This window comes from Pangasianodon hypophthalmus, chromosome 17 (assembly GCF_027358585.1).
Source record: "Pangasianodon hypophthalmus isolate fPanHyp1 chromosome 17, fPanHyp1.pri, whole genome shotgun sequence".
Taxonomy (NCBI): Eukaryota; Metazoa; Chordata; class Actinopteri; order Siluriformes; family Pangasiidae; genus Pangasianodon; species Pangasianodon hypophthalmus.
This window is the reverse complement of record NC_069726.1, coordinates 7,792,466-7,811,876: the sequence shown is the minus strand read 5'-3', so window position 1 is coordinate 7,811,876 and position 19,411 is coordinate 7,792,466. Positions and strand designations below refer to the sequence as shown.

The 19,411-nt window shown below is 39.1% G+C and overlaps 2 protein-coding genes across 2 annotated transcripts in view; both read right to left on the bottom strand.

The window, feature by feature from the left end:
- LOC113544796 (unconventional myosin-XVIIIb) overlaps positions 1 to 5,976 on the bottom strand; it is a 52,943-nt gene extending 46,967 nt beyond the window's left edge. Inside the window, exons 1-4 of the mRNA XM_026943758.3 lie at positions 5,110 to 5,976; positions 3,191 to 3,324; positions 517 to 660; positions 9 to 410 (exon numbers count right to left, since the gene is read on the bottom strand). Coding sequence (XP_026799559.3) covers positions 9 to 410; positions 517 to 660; positions 3,191 to 3,229 — 585 coding nt within the window. The 5' untranslated portion in view covers positions 3,230 to 3,324; positions 5,110 to 5,976. The remainder of the gene's footprint in view (positions 1 to 8; positions 411 to 516; positions 661 to 3,190; positions 3,325 to 5,109) is intronic.
- A 140-nt stretch (positions 5,977 to 6,116) lies between these two features.
- grk3 (G protein-coupled receptor kinase 3) overlaps positions 6,117 to 19,411 on the bottom strand; it is an 89,042-nt gene continuing 75,747 nt past the window's right edge. Inside the window, exons 20-21 of the mRNA XM_026943872.3 lie at positions 10,287 to 10,400; positions 6,117 to 9,884 (exon numbers count right to left, since the gene is read on the bottom strand). Of these exons, the coding sequence (XP_026799673.3) occupies positions 9,723 to 9,884; positions 10,287 to 10,400 (276 nt within the window). The 3' untranslated portion in view covers positions 6,117 to 9,722. The remainder of the gene's footprint in view (positions 9,885 to 10,286; positions 10,401 to 19,411) is intronic.

Sequence of the window (19,411 nt, the reverse complement as noted above, 5' to 3'; positions counted from 1 at the left end):
CAACCTACCACAGGTTTCTTGGGTTCCTCTGTTAGGGTGCTATCAGCAAGCTGCCCCTCTGGCTCTTGCCTCACTTCTCTGATCTTGTCTTCCTTAACCTCTTTCACATCCAGTCGTGCCTTTGCTTGTTCTTTCAGATTCTCTTTCTCTATTGACACCTCTGGAAACTTTGATAGGTTACAGCCATTCTCTTGTTTATGGTCATTGGCCTCTGGTGTACTGACTCTGAAGTCGTCTTTCTGGTTCATGGAGTCTGAACTCAGGATCTCTCTTGCGGAGGATATTTTTCTCTCTTTCAGGGCAGCATTGACCATTTGCTCTGCCCTGAGGGCCATCTCTGCCTCCAAGATGGGTGGAGTTTGATCTGGAAGCAGGAACTGCTGGACTAGGTTCTCGCTTAGTTTGCTTGGCTGTAAAGGGGAAAAATCAAAGTTCTCTCACAAGGGTGAAGAACAGCTTCACAAGAAAAAGACACCATCAAATTACTCAAAATGGAGAAACTGAGCAGCTTCTCACCGCCTTCTCTTCCTTGAGTTCGGGTTCTTTCAGCCTTGTCTCCTTCTCTGTCTCTCTCACAAGCTGCTTAAGGAATCCACCGGGTACAACAGAAAGAGGAGGGGGAGGTTGAGTAGCCGCCGCCGGCTTCTTCTCATCCTTGATCTGCACACAGTCAGGAACAAAAGGAGCCCTAGTTAAAAGATGCCTATTACACACAAACATAGTTTATACACAGGCACTCGCATGAAAATAAAACACTCCGAATCAGATGACAAAGTGTGAAATGAAACACAAAAAGAATTAATAAAGCAATCAGGAACTAAAAATGAAATCACAGGAAATAATATCATTATTGTAAATTTGAGACCTTAGTATTATAAGGTTTTATCTGAGCGTTATAATACTAAGGTTACTGCCTAGCTGTTTACATTTGTTACACATTAAAGCTGAGAAATAAAATGAACAAAAAGAAAACTGAGAAATAAAAGGAAAAGAAAACAGAAATAAAAAGAAGAAAAACAGAATGGTTAATTAAAACATGTAGGAGAAACAGAAAATGAAAATGTAAACAAACAAAGCAATATTATAATGTTTTTGATTGACTGTAAAGTTTATTTTTAATTTTGATTGTAATTGTAATTTTACAATTTTGTGTCACTCTGTCTGCAACCTGAGATGGGTAGCATTTCTGGTGCACGTATTAAAAATACACAATTTGCTACAAATTTGTAAGTAAACTGTTTTGTGTTCAGAAAATACTTCTGGTGGATTTTAGCAGGAACTTGAATCAAAGACTTGAATTACACACACCTGATAGACAGGGAGAAAATGGAAAGTTAGCAGCGTGCAATGTGACTAATTCCTAACTAGACATGACCATTGTAACTCAATATTTAAAAAGTTTTTCATATATATGACATGGGTAGAAATGGCAGCAGTTCCTGATTTGGTGCAGGCAATCAGTGTAGTTTCTGAAATATACCTAGCATTAGCAAGACATATCAACCACCAGAACACTAAAATTACCAATATCACCTGAGGTGGCACTACAGATCTCATGTATTTCATGTATTTATTTTATGTATTTAATCAGTGCAAGATATCATATACATTTAGGTTTTAGATTTAGATGTTACTTCAGTCTCACATAAAGCGGTACTAAAATGCTGCACCTGCTCCTGAGCACGTTTTCTGGCTGTTTCTAAAAACTCTTGAAGCTGTCAGAATGTATTCTTTGCGTTCTATTAATGACACATAAAATACCAGGAGTTTGGTAATGTGTTATCATTTGATACTAGAAGTATTTAAGTGCCAGTCAGGAAAGGAAGGGCAGTAAAAGCTGGTGCTTAAATAAATTTGTCTTCTTAAGAGGATAAAGTGGACACAGTAAGGTCTGCATTGGGGGCTGACATAGAGTTAGAAATTATCCAGAGAACTGAATGCCTTCTAGAAAACTCTTTCCTAGAGAAGATTAATAGTTAGTTCACTGCAAATCATGTTTCCGAATTGCAAAAGTACAAAAATAATCTCACAGGCATTTTCAGCACAGACATGGAATTACACCTTTATTTAGAATCAACAGTGTGAATGATGCAGATCTCATTTCTATATTTCTCTGCTTCTGTATTAGAATTTCTTCATTAGAGTGGTTCTAATATTCTAATATCACCCTTACCAATCACAAGGCTCACTGTTTGTACATAGCTTTTATCGAATTTATTTTTTCCTGCATAAACACATTGGGCAGTTCTCTGACCAGTCTAATCAGCAAAGTCAGCTTATAAATTTGCTTTAGCATTTTCTTCATATTTTTCCCATTCAGGCTTTATTTAATCATTTATATCCTGCAAAATAATAAAATTGCTTATATAGTTTGTTATCATACAATACAAATGTTCTAAATATTTTACATTATGTTCCATGAGACTTTAACATGAATTTTTAATTGATTACTTGGTGTTTATGGATATTTAATGGATAATTTATGGTAAAAATATTCATGCAACATAAATGCACATAGACAAACAACAGCTGACACAGTTAGACATGAGAACTTCAGAAATACATCAGCAAACTGGACTTTAGTTTATAAATGCTTGTTTTGTTTACATTTTATTTAGAATTGTTTTTAAGTAAAAAAGCAATTGATCATTCTCAGCATTGCGTTAGACCTCATATGTCGACTAATAACTGAGGGTGGAAGCTAATACTTGCTTTGTCTGATGTGAAGCCATCACATCATTTCAACTTGCTTCTCATGCAGCATCACAGGGTAGCAGAATGCAAACTGTCCTCGTTTTGTGTACATGGGTTCATGGTGGCCCACAACTGGCTAGTGATGGAGTGAGTAATGCCTTCATTCCCAGGCACTCAGCAGGTTCCACAATGATGCTCTCTAGTTTCTGTTCTCTATGTTATTCTTCTTATTCTAATTAGTATTGTTATTTCATTATAATTTTCATTTTGAGAATTTTTTTTTAAACATTCTGAAATTAGAGGAATTCTATTATTTTATTATGTAAATTACTTACAATCACTACAGCCTGCCTTTTCTTCCATTATTTCCTCTGACATCTGTATTTCATAATTTTATTTTGTTTGTTAGATAAAGGTTATTCTTCACATCTTATCAATGGAATTAGTCATGCAAAATCTCAAGACATCATGCAGAACACAGACGTGCGACACCTGCCTTCTGCTCCCAAAGTTTTAAGCGTGACGACAGTGCCATTGTGGACAGGAGCCACACAAACACAATTCAGCCAGGTGTGCTCTTTGGTGTTGTGAAGAAAATGGGTGAAATAATGTAACAGTCTTACTGTGGACCTGCCAAAAGAAAGAGAATGCAACAAATGAACAGAAGAGGAAAGAAAGAGAAAAATATTCTTAGTTTCCTTGATCATCTCAACACACTCGGTGGGCAATATTCATCAGTGCAATATTCGTTTTTTTTTTTATTTTTTAATACAGTGCAATTGTATATAATATCTACCTCATAGCAATCATGTTATACCACCAGTGAGGCCCATGTACTTGTCTTTCTTATGTTACTATAATGTCTGTACACACAATGAGAGCTAACCAACAGAGTCAAAGTCCCTGAATACTCTACTTGACCAATAAATCATGATATATATATATATATTATATAATCAAGTTTTCAAGAGTGGTGAAAAAGCCTCATCTGTTTTGATATATAAAACTTGCTGTCAATTAAATGTACCAAAGCCATCCCCTTTTGCATAGCCGAGCTACCATGTACAGTCAGATCCATAAATATTTGGACATTGACAAGGTTATTATTTTTTGTCTAATACAGTATATTGGAGGTGAAATTAAATAATGATTAATAAATCACAAATTACATTCTTATGATTAAGTCAATTTTAATACTTGGTTGCAAATCCTTTGCAGACAAAGACTGCCTGAAATCTGGAAGCCATAGACAGCACCAGTCACTGGGTTTCTTCCCTGGTGATGCTCTGCCAGGCCTTTACTGCAGTTGTCTTCAGTTCCTGCAAGTCCTTGGGGCATTTTGCCTTCAGCAATTGAAATGCATTCTCGATTGGATTCAGGTCAGGTGACTGACTTGGCCCTTGCAGAACATTCCACATCTTTGCCTTAAAAAAAGCCTTGGGTTGCTTTCAACCTGACAGTATATCAGTAATGCAACCATAAATAACACAGTGGTTCCCCAAGTGGGCTTTGTGATATATAGCCAAGGGGACTTCTGGATAAGAACAGATGTTTAAAAACTACAGTCTGCATTTATAAAGTCAGAGCTTGAAACATAGACAATGATATATTCCTTCTGAGATGTTTCTGTTACATGTTTACAGAAATAGTACACCTATGTAAGGATTCTGAGTTTAAATAACTGAACAGTGACTCACAGTAGCTCTTGTACGGTTTGGATATCTAACTGGTAAAGAAAGTCAATGACCAGCTCAAAAACAATGCATTCAGAATGGGACTGCATACTTTATGGATGAACTTGTCTCAATATAAACACTGAACCTTATCAGAAATCTATCCTTAGAAATTGCTTCACCAATATTACTGTATGACTATGGGGAACAAAATCAAACTTTTTCCAGGGTAGATCATGTCAACTATCTATACAGTGACAGTTTAACTGGTATGGGACTAATTAAATCAGTAGTGTCCTCAGTAAACTTTTACAACAATAACATGCAAATGGGGCTCTGCTGACCTCAGCAGTGGAATTTTACTGATACATACACAAGTGTGAACAAGCACTCATGACCTTAAACATATATAATGTTAATACCTTCTCAGTTCTACAATTCATTAAAGAAAAAAATTAAAAACAATAGATGTTAAGAAGCAGACAATACAAATAAGTCACTTTGAAACTGGATCTGTTGTGCAGATCTCAGATTTCGGCTTGAGTCAGAGCCATAATACTGAAGAATTATGAAGCCAACTTGAAATCCACCTCAAGGCTTGTAAATATTCATTTAGGCCACCAAAACTATAAAGGCACAGTGTGTACAACCAAATATCAAGCTCAATCAAGTACAAATTCTCAAAGGTTGCTGTTAAAGTTCTTGTGAAAATTTTGACTTGAAATGGCAGACCACGACATACCTTGTAAAGGCTTCCTTTGAAGAGTTGAGGGGAAAAAAAAAAGTCCAACTTAAGTTTTGTTCGTTAAATTCTGAAAATTTTAAAGCCAAGCACAAGGCACACAGTCCCACTGTCACTCACTGAGAGGCACAGCTAGACTGAAATAAGAGTGGCACAGCCATGAGTGCATGCACACACAGATAAGCAGAGCAGCTGAGTTAACACAAGACCCTGCTATAAATATCTCAGTAAGTATGGTGGCATAAACATACTACCCTGTTTGGGAAGCTTTAGCTTGACCAGAAACAGCTTTGTAATATGATTAAAAAAAGGTCTTTTTGTGTATTGTTTCACTTTAAACAGGAAACTTGATAAAACTGAGCAGTTTTTTGCCCCAAATTGGTGATAACTCGAGATGTCTAAACTATGGTCCTTTGATACCAGCAATGGAGAGAAAAAGAAAACAACCCCAGTGATCCTGCTGGCTGTTGTGACGGACAAACTCAGCTGTGAGGAACAGGCTGGAGGAGGAGCCTCAGACACGGCAGATCCCTTAGGATAGGATTGGGTAGAGTGCTAGCAAGAGGGGAAAAAGCAAGGATGACAGAGAAAAAGGTTCATACAAAGAGCATGACAAAAAGCACCAAAATAACAGATTACTTAACATATCAGATGGAAGAAGCAGCACATTTTCAAGACAACTGAATAAAAAATAAAGTTAATATTTTACTTTGGTTTGAGAGATTGAATTATTTAGAACTTATACCGATTACCCACAGACAGTGGTACAGGAATAGGAGGCATTTTTACTGCCTCTGGCTGGCCAGTATAAATTAGTCACTAATAACACTGCTTCACTACTGCAACTCTCATTATGAGGCATGTAAAATTTCATCAGCCAGATTGCTGCAGCATTAGTGCTCCATAACTTTGAATGTGTCTTGATAAATTTCACAAGATCAATAGTAAACCTTCAGTAAATGTGTGCATGTGCACTAAAAAACATTAAGACAACAAACAAGGACAAGAACACGAAAAAAGGGCTTTTATTTCTGAACTTTTAATTGGCAGTCCAACACATGTTTCTACCTTCTCTGGGGGAAAAATAATTACTGGTTATCTTCAACAATAATAATAACTGCCTTAATTTTATTGGTAATAACCTATACAGTAGTACTTGCGCTTGCTTGTGGCACAAAAAAAAAAGTTTGTGGTAACTGTAAACCAGAACCTTCTACAGCTCCGTGCTCTAGCAAAACCCACGTACATGTATAGTTAGCACAGAGGGATTAGCTCCCCAGCCAGACAATAAATATGAAAGAAACCAAGAGAATCTTGCAATAAACAGACAAAAATAATAATCTGTAGATACACTATCTAAATTTATGTGCAAGATCTGAGCTGATTCTTCACCACAAATATTTGAAACTCACATTTAACCCAATCCCATCCCAGGTTTTTCTTTCAATATTTACCCTTTAAATAAACCTAAATCATTTGTCATTTCATATACATATATATTTTTACTTTAATTTTTCCTATTTGTTGTCTTTTGTTACCTGCCATTTTGATACCTGCTTTTGCCAGACAAACTTACCCCTACAAAACAGACACACAAGCATTTGAATGAGGCAATCAACAACATAGTGAGTAAAAAGCTAAAATAAAAATAAAATACAAAAACACCTGAATAAAACATGAATATTCAGGATTGGTGGAGGTGCTTCATCTTTGAGAACTGGGTGAGTAAAAATGCCTTTCTTGACAGGTGCCAGTGATGGCTGGTCGCTTGGTGGATAGCCACTTTTCAGTGTGTTCGTGACATCCGAGTCTCTTCCCACTGGACCACCTAAATTTGGTCACACTTTTGTACCTTTCCTCAAACTCATGTTTATTCACCTGTAAAACGTACCAATTTTGGCCTGAAGGGAATGTAAATGGTGAATTGCTCTCATTGCAGGCTGCACAGCAAAAAAAGTTCTGATTCGGGACAATTACCTACAGTCTTTTGGCACATTTTTGTCAGATAGTTGATTTGATGATTTAACTCAAATGTTCAAACTATTTTGGTTTTTCAAACAAGACCCTCAAAAAGTCAATCTTCCTCTAGGATGGCACCTCCTTGACACTTAAAAGCAAAGACTTGCAAAACTCAGGGTCACATGCAAATCAAAGTCTCCTTTTAAAAAACATGGACAAGAACCACTTAAAAAAGCTATTGCATGGAAAACCTGAAATATACAAACAAACAAAAAAGCTAAATTCACTTTTCAAAACTGCCTTTTGGATGTGCTCTTTTCTGCCAGTCAAAAATGCACATCTTTCACAAATTCTATTAGAAATTTGCATTTTGTCACATTCAAAACAATATAAAAAAATTAAAACTATACTGAAATCAAGCATTACAACAAATGGTTTAAGTTTGTTTCTCCCCCCAACTGTCCCTGTAGCTCACCTTTAACCTTTGTGAATTTCCTCACTTTGGGTAGGATATTAACACGTATGTGCACTGCTGATGTTAACAGTCTGTCTACCTGCAGATGGATGATGGCAACACTGACACATGCAGGGTGTGACCCAGATGAGAACCGTGTACCTCACTATGAGAGAAGCCATTCTGCTTTCATTCAGCTTTCCTCACTTGCACCTCATCTTGAGGTATGCATGAACAATTGGAAAGCCATCAAACTCAACTCACCCTTTCCCCAAAGCGAAGACAAAGGAACAGAAACACAGACAGGCAGACTGAATAATCCCCCATATATGCAAACATCTTTCAAGAAGAGTATACTGTAGATGCACAGGAAAAGGACTGGTTCTTACATATAGAGTCAGATCAGGACTGTGCAATGCTCCTTACATTTCCAATCTGTCTTTTCACCGTGTTGCACATTTTTGTCTATCAGAGCATTCCTGGAGAAGGTGGACAAGTGAAACAGGGAAAATGCAGTTTGTTTTGGTTCTTTCCCCATCATTTACACTGGAGTCACACTGAAGTCAAACAGACTTGGCTTGAAGAATCCTCTCTGTGTTGGCACTTTTTGCACTTCAGTAAGCAGGGATGGGGTTCAGGGTTTGGAGAAGGTGCAGTGGGCTTGAGGCAGCATGGGAAAAGAGTGTGGCATCTCACTTCCATTATGAACCAGTGAAATATCTCCCTCTTGAGGCACACAATAGCACGACGAAGGGAATGACGTGTACTGATGCTTTCACTGGCCACATTTTTTAGGCCCTGTCACAATCAAGTGACCAAACACACATACATGCACACATAAAATACACACTGCTGCATGCAAGTGCTCACTCAGCAACATAAATTGATTCTGATCCCTCAAAGGGCTGAATACCAAATTTCACACTCATTTAATTAGAACTCTTATCTCACGAAAGAGTGCATCCTTGATCACTGACAATTTCCTCAGTGCAGAACATCATAATGGAATTGTTGACAAACTGCTTTGAGTAGAGAGAAGGGAGGTGGAGTGGGTGGAGTCCAACAGGCCACCAACCACAGTCCACCAATCAGTATGCATTTAAAAGAAAACAGAATCTTAAAGGCAGGGGCATCCAGCTGCAGTCTTTACGAGCTGGAATCAAGCAGATTTTAAATTTTTTTTTTTTTTTATAATTTTTTTTTTTTTTTAACCCTCCTAACCCTCTTCATAAACTGGTGAGTTGCAAGAGGTGTCTTTGAGCAGGGAAAATATGCTGGACAATGGTTATCCAGGACTGCAGTTAGGCAACCCTGCCCTCCAACATCTAGTTATGCTATAAGTCAGCCATAATGTATTTCAAGAAATGAGCCAATCAAAGTGGCCCTGGCTATTACAAAAAGGTATAACAATAGAGGCAATGTCCTAAAATCTAGTTTGTAAGACATTACATCAGACTAGACCTCAGCACTGTCATAATTTCATTTGATTCATAACGAGCTGTAGAAGTTAGGACAGAAAGACATTCTACCCGCCTCCACTGTGGCGGCATCAATGCTGACTTAGAACAGCATGCAGCCCACTATCTTTGCATGCATGGACCCATGTGGCCCACTACCTGCATCTTCACACAGAGCTTCATCCTGAGCATACAGAGACCAACACATTCACAGTAGAGGGAAGAGCAGCAGGAGCACAGGATTCAGCTTCCCACAGCACCACACTCCAGTCTATGTACATGTGTGCTTGGGTAGGGGACAGCTGATGCCAGGCCCTGCCTGGGAAAAAACACTGAGTAAGGAGGAGGAAGTTCACAGATTAAAAGAGAAAGAGATGAAAGGTAGGGAAAAGAGCAAGGACACAATGTCACCATATGCCTCATTTGTGTTCATTCTTGTCCATATAAATGTCTTCATTCAGCACTGACATTAACATTGGTCCTTCACTGTTGTCCAGGAATGGCAACTGCCCCAGTGCATCAATCTGTAAGTGGGTGAGTGTGCGTGTGCTAGACAGACGAAACAAGAGTTATGGTCAAGTAGAACTCCAGACAGGCCATGTGGAGGACTGTCATTTAGACATTTAGATGCTGCATTGGTTGTGGCGAAGATGGAGGGTAAGCTGAAACAGGTGGTGCATTGTCTGCAAGTGTAAAAGGATGCATGATTATGAGGAAGGGTTGGGGCAAAAGACAACAGTGGCTCACAGGCCGTTGCTGTTGCGGTGTGTGAGTGGTGGTTTGGCCAGTTCCACCATGCCGGCACGGCTCTTGCCGATTACTTTGGGAGCACGACGCAGCAGCTTCTGAGCCTCTGTGAATGCTTCGTTCAGCTCCTTCTTCCATTGTACAAACTCTGGGTCACTCTGTGGAACAAAGTGACAAAGGATAAGCCATTTACAAAATGGCAGCTAGCGATGTGTAGATATATAGTTTATTCTGTAGCAATGCTAAGATTATTGTGCTGAAAAATAACAAGATAAACTAGATCACGCATTTTGCAGATAAACGTTTTTCTACAGCATTAGTAAGATTACTGCTGCTGAAAAATAAGATGATAAAATTTAGTGCATAGCAACTCGCACCTAAACTGGATTTTTCAAGGAAATAGTGAATGCATACATTCCCCGAGTAAAATACAGTTTGAAAGCTGCAAGTGCGAATGATGCAAAGCCCAAACGTTACTGTTAATAGCATGGCAATATTGTCCTGGTTTTTAAAGTGACAGAGGCTTATGAGAATGACTCAGCACAGAGGAACTGTCCTACCTCACACTGCAGGACAAACTGTTTGCCTCCTTTGATCCTCAGCAGGATGCATTTCTTGTCCTTGATCTGTGTCTCCTCAACATTCACTATCTGCTCCATTGTTAACAGGTTTTGCTGCAGAGAAGACAGACCAATTAGTGAGTTATGGGAAAATACTGAAAAACGAGTAGAACATTTTATTTAATATGATATGGTGCTGTCTCAAAACATTTTCGATACAACAAAAACAAGCATTGCCTGAATATGTGCCTTAGGTTTCCATTTTCAACATGACTGTATTTGAGTAATCCATTTAGACTTTTAGCAGTATATAGTGAAACAAAAGCTGTGCATTAGAATGTAACAAAATTAAAGTAGCTTTCACTGGTGTGACTCCCAAATTGTTGCGTCTGAAATACGGAGCTGTTCTTATTCTGCTGTTAGCTTGTTGTGCTGTCAGTGTCACACTGCTCTCTGTAGACGTAGGTGTGTTTTATTTTTTAATCCTGCATTATCCACCAGTGAATATGAACCCAATGACTGCAGTGACCTCTGTAGCCCAGACTGAATCTGCTGAGAAACACTGCCTGAATGAAGCAGAAAGTTTGTAGGCATGCATGTGTGTCAATATTAGCCGCATGTTTGTGGCATTATCGTTAGCGTATCGTACATATATTTAGTGGGTTTGGCGCACTGTAATGATGGCCGTCAGAGTCATAACTTACCAAGACGTCAAAGTGCTCCCATATATCAGACTTTAAAGATTTGGGGAAATCATCCAGCTTCTTCTTTTTTTTTTTTTTAAAGCTAAAACAAGCTAATACTAGGTACTAGTATTACTCTTCATCATCTATATGCTCCCTTTAGGTAACATTATTCGTCATCATGGCTTTAACTTGCATTGCTATGCAGACGACACCCAGCTCTATATCAGTTCTCAACACAACTCTCCTTTTCCCACCAGCTCCATAACAGCGTGTATTAATGATATAAATGCTTGGATGACCAGTAACTTTCTCAAACTCAACACTGATAAAACAGATCTACTACTTGTCAACTCACCAAAAAATGTTGCTCTTTTCTGTGCTGATAATGTCAACATCGCTGGGATTTTGGTTCGACCTTCTACCACCGTTAAAAACCTGGGTATAATCTTTGACTCCTCTCTCTCCTTCCTACCTCACATTTCTTCACTCACCAAATCTGCCTTCTTTCACCTCCGTAATATTGCTCGTTTACGTCCCTTCTTAAATATCACTGACGCTGAGACACTGGCTCATGCCTTCATCACTTCTCGACTCGACTACTGTAATAATCTTTTCTATGGTCTACCAAACACAACATTAAATAAACTTCAATATATCCAGAACTCTGCAGCTAGGGTTCTCACTTTTTCGAAGAAATACTCTCATATTACTTCCATCCTACACAGACTTCATTGGCTAACCATTCGCTTCCGTATACAAGATTCTCCTTATCACCTTCAAAGCGCTTCATGGTCTCGCCCCCCCATACATTTCTGATCTCATTCATACTTACTCCCCAGCTCGCACATTACGCTCTTCAGACACTGGTCTACGGTTAATTCCACGCCACAGGTTAGCATCATTTGGTGGACGAGCGTTTTGTATCTCTGCCCCCACACTCTGGAATTCTCTTCCCAAAAACATATGTGATCTTTCTTCATTACAGGATTTCAAAACCCACCATAAAACACAGCTTTTTCTTTCTTGTTTTTCTGATCTCTGATTGTATGATCTGACTCATGCCTTGGATTGCCTGTTCATTTCCTTTGTTCTTTGTCTGCTGTCATGTTCTCTATTTTCATATTGTAAAGCGACCTTGAGTTTGCAGAAAGGCGCTATATAAAATAAACTTCTTATTATTACTATGCTAGCGTATTGGCTTGTAAAAACAGCATGCTTAGAAGAATTTTTTTTTTTATTATTATTATCCTTGTAGCCATTTCTGATTCGAGAGGAAGCTGTGCCTTCAGAGGCAGGAATTTGGGCTTGATTAAGTTTAAATGTTTATTACACCTCAGGTGATACAAGCAGTATTTTAAGATGAATAGCCTACTTTATTACACAGCCTACAGAAAGTGCTGTTTGATATACAGATGTATCAAACAGAGATCCTGTGGTACACCTGCTCATTCGTACAATTACCCAGTCAGCCAATTATATGGCAGCGGCACAGTGCATAGTCATGCAAATGCAGGTTACGAGCTTTAGTTAATGTTCACATCAAACATCAGAATTGGGGAAAAATGTCACAGCTGGATTATTTCTGAAACTGATGAATGATGGGATTTTCACTCACAAAAATCTGTAGAGTTTAAACTTTGTGTGTGTGTGTGTGTGTGTATATACATATATATGTATGTATGTATGTATGTATGTATATATATATATACACATACATACATACATACATATATATGTATATACACACACACACTACATATCTGAGAGGTATTTGGTATTGGCTTGGTTTTTTGGGGCAGGTTTTGAAGTGATACTAGGTCGTGTGGTTGAGCAAGGCCTCAGTCTAATCTGTTAAAATCTAGACACTGAATTTGAAATTTGCAACCCTTGACTACTGTGCAGCATTTCACAGAAATACTTCTGTGAGTGTGGTGGCACAAACATCACTGTCCATTGTGTTTTGAACATCTAATGACATTTTTATCTATTTTAACAAAACCTCCAAGTGAAGTTACAGTATACAATTATAAACCTTGTATTGTTTCTGATCAAATAAGAGTGCAACATTGCTATAAAAATGATTAGATGTTACAGATTTTGTGCTTAACATACACAAATATAAGATGTAAACTTAAAGTACACTTCTAGAGTATTCACCTGATACTGCCCAATTTAACACTAGGGAAACCCTTTCTAGAATCTGAGGCACAGTTTCTAGGGTATGACATTATACAGGGTGTCTCATGGAACCTACATGACCGATTGCCTGCCCATTGCTGAAATGTTCACACACAAGGGGCAAAAATTTGCATCATCCAAAATTTACATCATCCATACAGGAAAGGTTGAGTTTTGCTGGAGAAGATATTAGAGGTAATGGTGGTTTTCTAAATAAGCAAATTCAAATTAAGCAAGCACAAACAGGCAGTGCTTGTTTTCAGACACAAGTAATTAAGTATGGAATGCCTTTTTGTTTTTTTTTTTGTCCAGTCAAGTTTAAATTGAAATAATGGACAAGTCTAAGACAAGTAACATAAGCATTCTGCTTTAATCAAAGTCAGGGAGGGAACTACATAATTGCTTGTTTTTTTTTTTTTTATTTTACTCTATCATTCAAAACCCTAGTTACATATGGATCTGTGAATCTATGAACATGTAACCCAACTGAGGTGGCTGTCCCCATCAGAAAGGCAGTAATATGTGAGGCACTGTGACAGGATAGGTGAAGAATTGCTCCTGTCAGTCATCATTGGAGGTCAAGATTGTAGGAATTGGACGCAGCCATTGTCCTCAGTCCTCATTGTTAAAGGTAGTAAATATGGCCGGCAAAGGCTTGGCTGAACCTCACTGACAATAATATTCGCCACATGCTGGCACAATGGGGTGGCTAGCATTCTTAGTGCATCTGTGTTATCTACTATGTTTTAGGAAGCCCTTTCCTGAGTGTGAGCCTAAATGCTGCAATGTTTGAGGAGGGTAGACCTGTTCTTGATGGCCTGCTCCTTGGTATCCTGATGCCAGTGACCATCAGGGGAGACAAGGCCACCTGTATTCAATTTTCCAAAAAGTATACACTGGAAAACTTGACCAAGGAAGGCAAACCTTAAACATCCGTGCTCTGGCGATGGGAACATAAATGTAAGCATTGTGCAGGTCCTTAGCGGCTGGACGGCTTGAACAACATCTGAAACTCGGCACAAATCAAATAAGAGTCTTCAGAAACCACTCCAAACATCTCAAATCTAAAACTGGATGGAAAAGGTGATTCTTCTTTTGAACTATCTTGAGGTATCCTGAACAGAACCTCCTGTTTTGAACTGTGTGGTCAAAGTTTTATAGCATCATCTCCCAAAGAAGAAAAAAATAATAATTTCTTGAAACAGAGCAACAACATTGTTGGGGTCTGAAATTGGCAAAACCTTGAACCCCCAAAAGGTTGGGGTCCAGCATTTGAACCAAAGCTGTCCGGGTGGTGATCTCACCTGTAAGACACCAGATCACCAGTCAATACCATTCATATACATGCTTGGCCATCACTATGAGGTAGACGAGAGCTACTCAGTCAGATAAAGAATCAGGATCTCTTTATTCTGATTAAGGAGGGACACGGCTTTGGTAAAGAAACTGTTCAGGTGCCTGTTCATATTGCTTCAGAGTGCTTTAAAGCCTTTTCTGGATGGAAAGTTGAGTTTCTTAAGCTGTCTTAAGTAGTACATGCATTTCTTTTGTGATGGAAGTGATGTTTTCATCGCAACTGAGAGTGATGGTGCCCAGTAATTTGCAGAAGACAGGGTGTTTCCTTAAGTCTACTATCATTTCCAGTCTGGGGGGTATTGAGATACAGACAGAATCTGTATCTCAATACAGACAGAATCTGTATCTCAATACAGACAGAATCTGTATCTCAATACAGACAGAATCTGTATCTCAATACAGACAGAATCTGTATCTCAATACAGACAGAATCTGTATCTCTACGGATTTCTACGGATAGAACGACCTAGTGAGATGGTTCACTTCACATAGATGCTTACTTCTTATCCCTGTCCCATATTAGACCTGAGGCGTTGTCTGCAAATTCAGTAATTTTACAGAGGGACCACTGGATGTCATTATTATACAGGGAGTACAAAAGGGGAGAGAGCACACAGCCCTGTGATGCACCTATGCATATAAATCGGTAGGTTGAGAGATAGGGCTCTACTTGCACATACTGCTTATGATTAGTCAGGAAGCTGTAGATCTATTTACATACGGGCTGATCAACTTTCATTCGTGAAAATTTGCTCAGCTGTAGATCAGGAGTGACTGTACTGAATGCAGAACTAAAGTCAACAAACAGGATTCCGACATACGTGGCTCTGTTGTCCATATTCTGAGGGACAAAGTGCAGTCCCATATCTACAGCATCATCCACTGATCTACTGACCCTGCATGCAGACTGAAAGGGATCAAGGTGAAGAGCAGTGACTATCGGTGTGATCATTCCAAGTGTTTTGTGATTCAAATCCACTGTAAAAGGTGTTAAGCTTCTCAGAGACAGACTGATCAAGGTGTAGTTGAGAGGGTCTCCTTTTATAGTTAGTCACAGTATTGAGACGAACAGACAGATGAACGGTCTTTGTTGGCAACATTATGTTCCAGTTTGGTGTTGTAATTTCTTTTTGCAGATCATAGTGCTGAGTTGAGCTGATTCCTGGCCTGCTTGTGGCATTTCCTGTCCCCACTTTAATAGGTTGCATCCTTCTGAAGGGTCCTCAATTCTTTGGTGAACCATGACTTTGCACTGTTGTACGTCAACAGTTTTAGTGTGAATGCAGACCTCTACAAGCACTGTTGAATACTTCCCAGTCTGTTGTGTCTAGGCAGCGTTTAAGCTTCTCCACTGCAGTGGCAGTCTGGTTACATGCAGATCTTCTGATGGGTTTTGCTGATTTCAACTTCTGCAAGCATGTTGGTACTAACTATAGTAAAGGTGCTGTAGATATACACTATATGGCCAAATGTATGTGGACACATGACCATCACATCCATATGTGGGCCTTCCCCAAACTGTTGCCTCAAAGTTGAAAGCAATCTATTATCTAGAATGTCTTAGTATACTGTAGCGTTAAGATTTCCCTTCACTGGAATTAAGAAGCCTATCCCAAACCTGTTCCAGCATGACAATGCCGCTGTGCACTAAGTGAGCTCCATAAAGACATGGTTTGCCAAGGTTGGTGCGAAAGAACTTGAGTGAAGAACTGCAACACCGACTGTGGGCCAGGCTTTCTCGGCTGACATCAGTGCAAAACCTCACTAATGCTCTCGTGGCTGAATGAGAAATTCCCATAGCTATATTACAAAATTTAGTGAAAAGCCTTCCTAGAAGACTGGGGACTGTTACAGCAGCAAAGGGGTGAACAACTGTGGAATGGGATGCTCAACAAGCACATATCGGTACGGTCAGATGTCCACATACTTTTGGCCATATGTTGTAGCATGGTAAGCATCTTTTATTGGGCCGTATTAATGGTCAAGTTTTCCTATCTATAGTTAGACAGGGAATTAGCTTTTATACTTTGGCTGTTCCTTGTTTGTGTGATTGAAATCACCCAGAATAACGAGAGGAGAGTTAGGGTGCTTATCATCCAGCTGCGTGATTTGTTCAGACAGCAGCTGCTCTGCATAAAAGGCATTAGCTTGTAGTGGAATATACACACCAGCCACAATGACAGAAAAGAATTGTATAGGAGAGTAGATTGGCTTACAGATGACCAGCAGTATTTTGTCAAGACTGTAACATCATTGCACCAGTTATTATTCACATAACATACCCCACCACCTTTTGACTTTTTTGTTTGTGAACTTGGAATCTCTCAACAACTGCAGACCTGGTATGTCCAGTGTGGAGTCAGGGGTTTGTTTCAGGAGATAGCCATGTTTCAACCAAACAGAAGGCAGAGATGATGGCATTCTTATTTCCAGCAAGTAAAGGTTAAAAGTTCGTCCAGTTTATTTCTCAGATATCGCAGCTTAGAAAAAAATTATCCTGGTAAGGAGGGGTGAATGACTCGAAGTGTGTGAGCGACTCAGCACTTCCTCCTCTTTTGTGCTGTATTGTCTTTTGCTCGGTTTAAAATCCATGCATGTGTTTGCCAGTAGAATGTTTTGAAAGATTTCCACTTATAAAAGTCACTTTCCATGAGATACTCATGTGGGCATGTGTCGCAGATGGACAACATCTGTTGTCTCATGTATTTTATCCATGTTTTCTGACAAAAATGCGTCAGAGCATGAAAACAAAAATGTGAGCAGAGACCAAACGACCGTGACTGGCCGGGTCAGTGCCATCAGAAGACCCTTCAGCAAATCAGAAGCCTGAGGATGTGACCCCCTATGAAGAATGCAATCTGACGCACCCTGTAATGACTGGAAGGCATGAGCATGGCTTCTTTAGGCAGCAGAATAGCCAAAGTATTGCCAGAAGAGGCTACACATGATGCAATATTACCAATGAATCTTCAGTGCTCTGTCTGGTGAAACCACCAGTGGCAATACAAGCATCAAGAGCAGGAATATGTACAAGACAGGCCTGCTCATGAAACAGCCATCTTCTGGGTTGCTGTCATGCCTTATAATGAGCTTAAGCATAAGGGCAAACATGCCAGCAGGCACCAGCAGTATTCTCAGCAGATACTGAGATAACCTATGGAGCTGCATATGGTGATTCAGCTGGCAGGCAATCATCAAGGTGAGTGGCCACTGAACTATTAGGAGGGTTATGCTAAGGAATGTGAACATCTGAGTTACATGGTCTCAGCTCCTGTTTCATTAATTTGAGCTGAGCCATATTTGCTGCAAAGTTGTTCATTCATCTAAAAAGCACCTCAGACTGCTTTCTAAGGCTTCATACAGTGCCTATGTTTGACAAATGGACTATGTTTATCACAAGGTCTAAGCATTTACAAGAAACAGGCTGTTTAGACTGAGAAGCGCTGAGTTAGAACTGAAATCTACCATCCAAGCATGTGTGTTGGCACTGGCATCAACACGCAGTCAACAAGACAACTTACTTAAGATGGTCAGTGCCAAGGCAGTGGGCACACTGCTGATCCCCATAATTGTTTACCAAAAGACTAAATAACTGCATGAGCATAAGCTCTGTTACATGGTTAGCAGAAGTGGTTTATGTAGACTAGTCTACTAAAAAAGTAGACTTAAAAAGAAAGTCTTTTTAAATTTTGTTTTACTTTAATGGACCATAATTATAAATGCATATTTATTGCTCCGATTTATTTACTTTCAATACTAACAGTGCAGCCTAAAAAGCCATAAATTTAATTAAGTATTAAGTCTGACACATTCTTTGCTGCACAAATACAACAGCCAAAAATATAGCATTGTCCAGAAATAGCTTTTGCTTCAACTATGCAAACCATGACTAGTCGAATACTTTTTGGAATTACTGATCAACCAGTAAAAATTAGTAGTCTTGCAACCCCTAGTTAGCAGTGGCTGCCAACGTTGTACAATGTGTTCTATGGGCCAAACTAATCCAAGTGTAGAAAAGCAGATATTTGTGTGAAGGGAATACCCACACCAAAATGAAGAGCTGTGAATTAGTGTTGCGAATCCTAGCTAACAACAGCAGACCCAGCAGTGAAAAGTGTGTGGTATGTAGAGAGTGTACTAACTCTACAACTGCATGTTAGACAACATGTTAGCTGAAAGTGTCAGTGTAAATAGAACAAAAATGTGCACTTTCACCTTTTACTACTTGTTGTTTATTACGCTGCATTCAACTAAAGCTGCCCGGCTAAGGGGGGGGGGAAAGAAAAAAAAAAAAAAAAAAAAAAACAACCTGTCCCATCAACTCAGAATTCCTACTCATAAACTTGAGACTCCTCAACCTTGAGTTCAGCAAATGACTGCAAATCAACCAAGTAGCACCGCTTACCATTAAAAGAGTTATGCTGTATATACAAGTATTTGCTTTAGATCAATCAACATAGGGACATTTTAGCTTGCTAAACCTATAATACTGACTATACAGTTCACTGTTTTGAGGAGGTAAATATACGTCACTCATCACAGTTAGCTGGCTAGTTTGTTGCTAACAAAACATGAGCACAGAGGAATCTGTGTTTTTTCCTCACATTGTAGCTTAAACTTCCCACTTAAGCTGAATTCAGCACTACTCTGATTCCAGCCCCACCCCCACCCCTTTTTGATGGACAGCTGCCAAGTAGCTAAGAATCTTACACTGTTTTGAAAAGCCATAAGTACTCCAGGCTTTCAGAGTTTTATATATAGCTAAGATGTGTGAAACATAGCCCTATACTAACCCTACATGACACTAAAAAACTAGTACATGTTTTTATATCTCTTGATTGGACCTATTACAACACATGACTGGCTGGGCTCTCCCATCTCTTTAACTAAGCTTCAGGTAGTTTG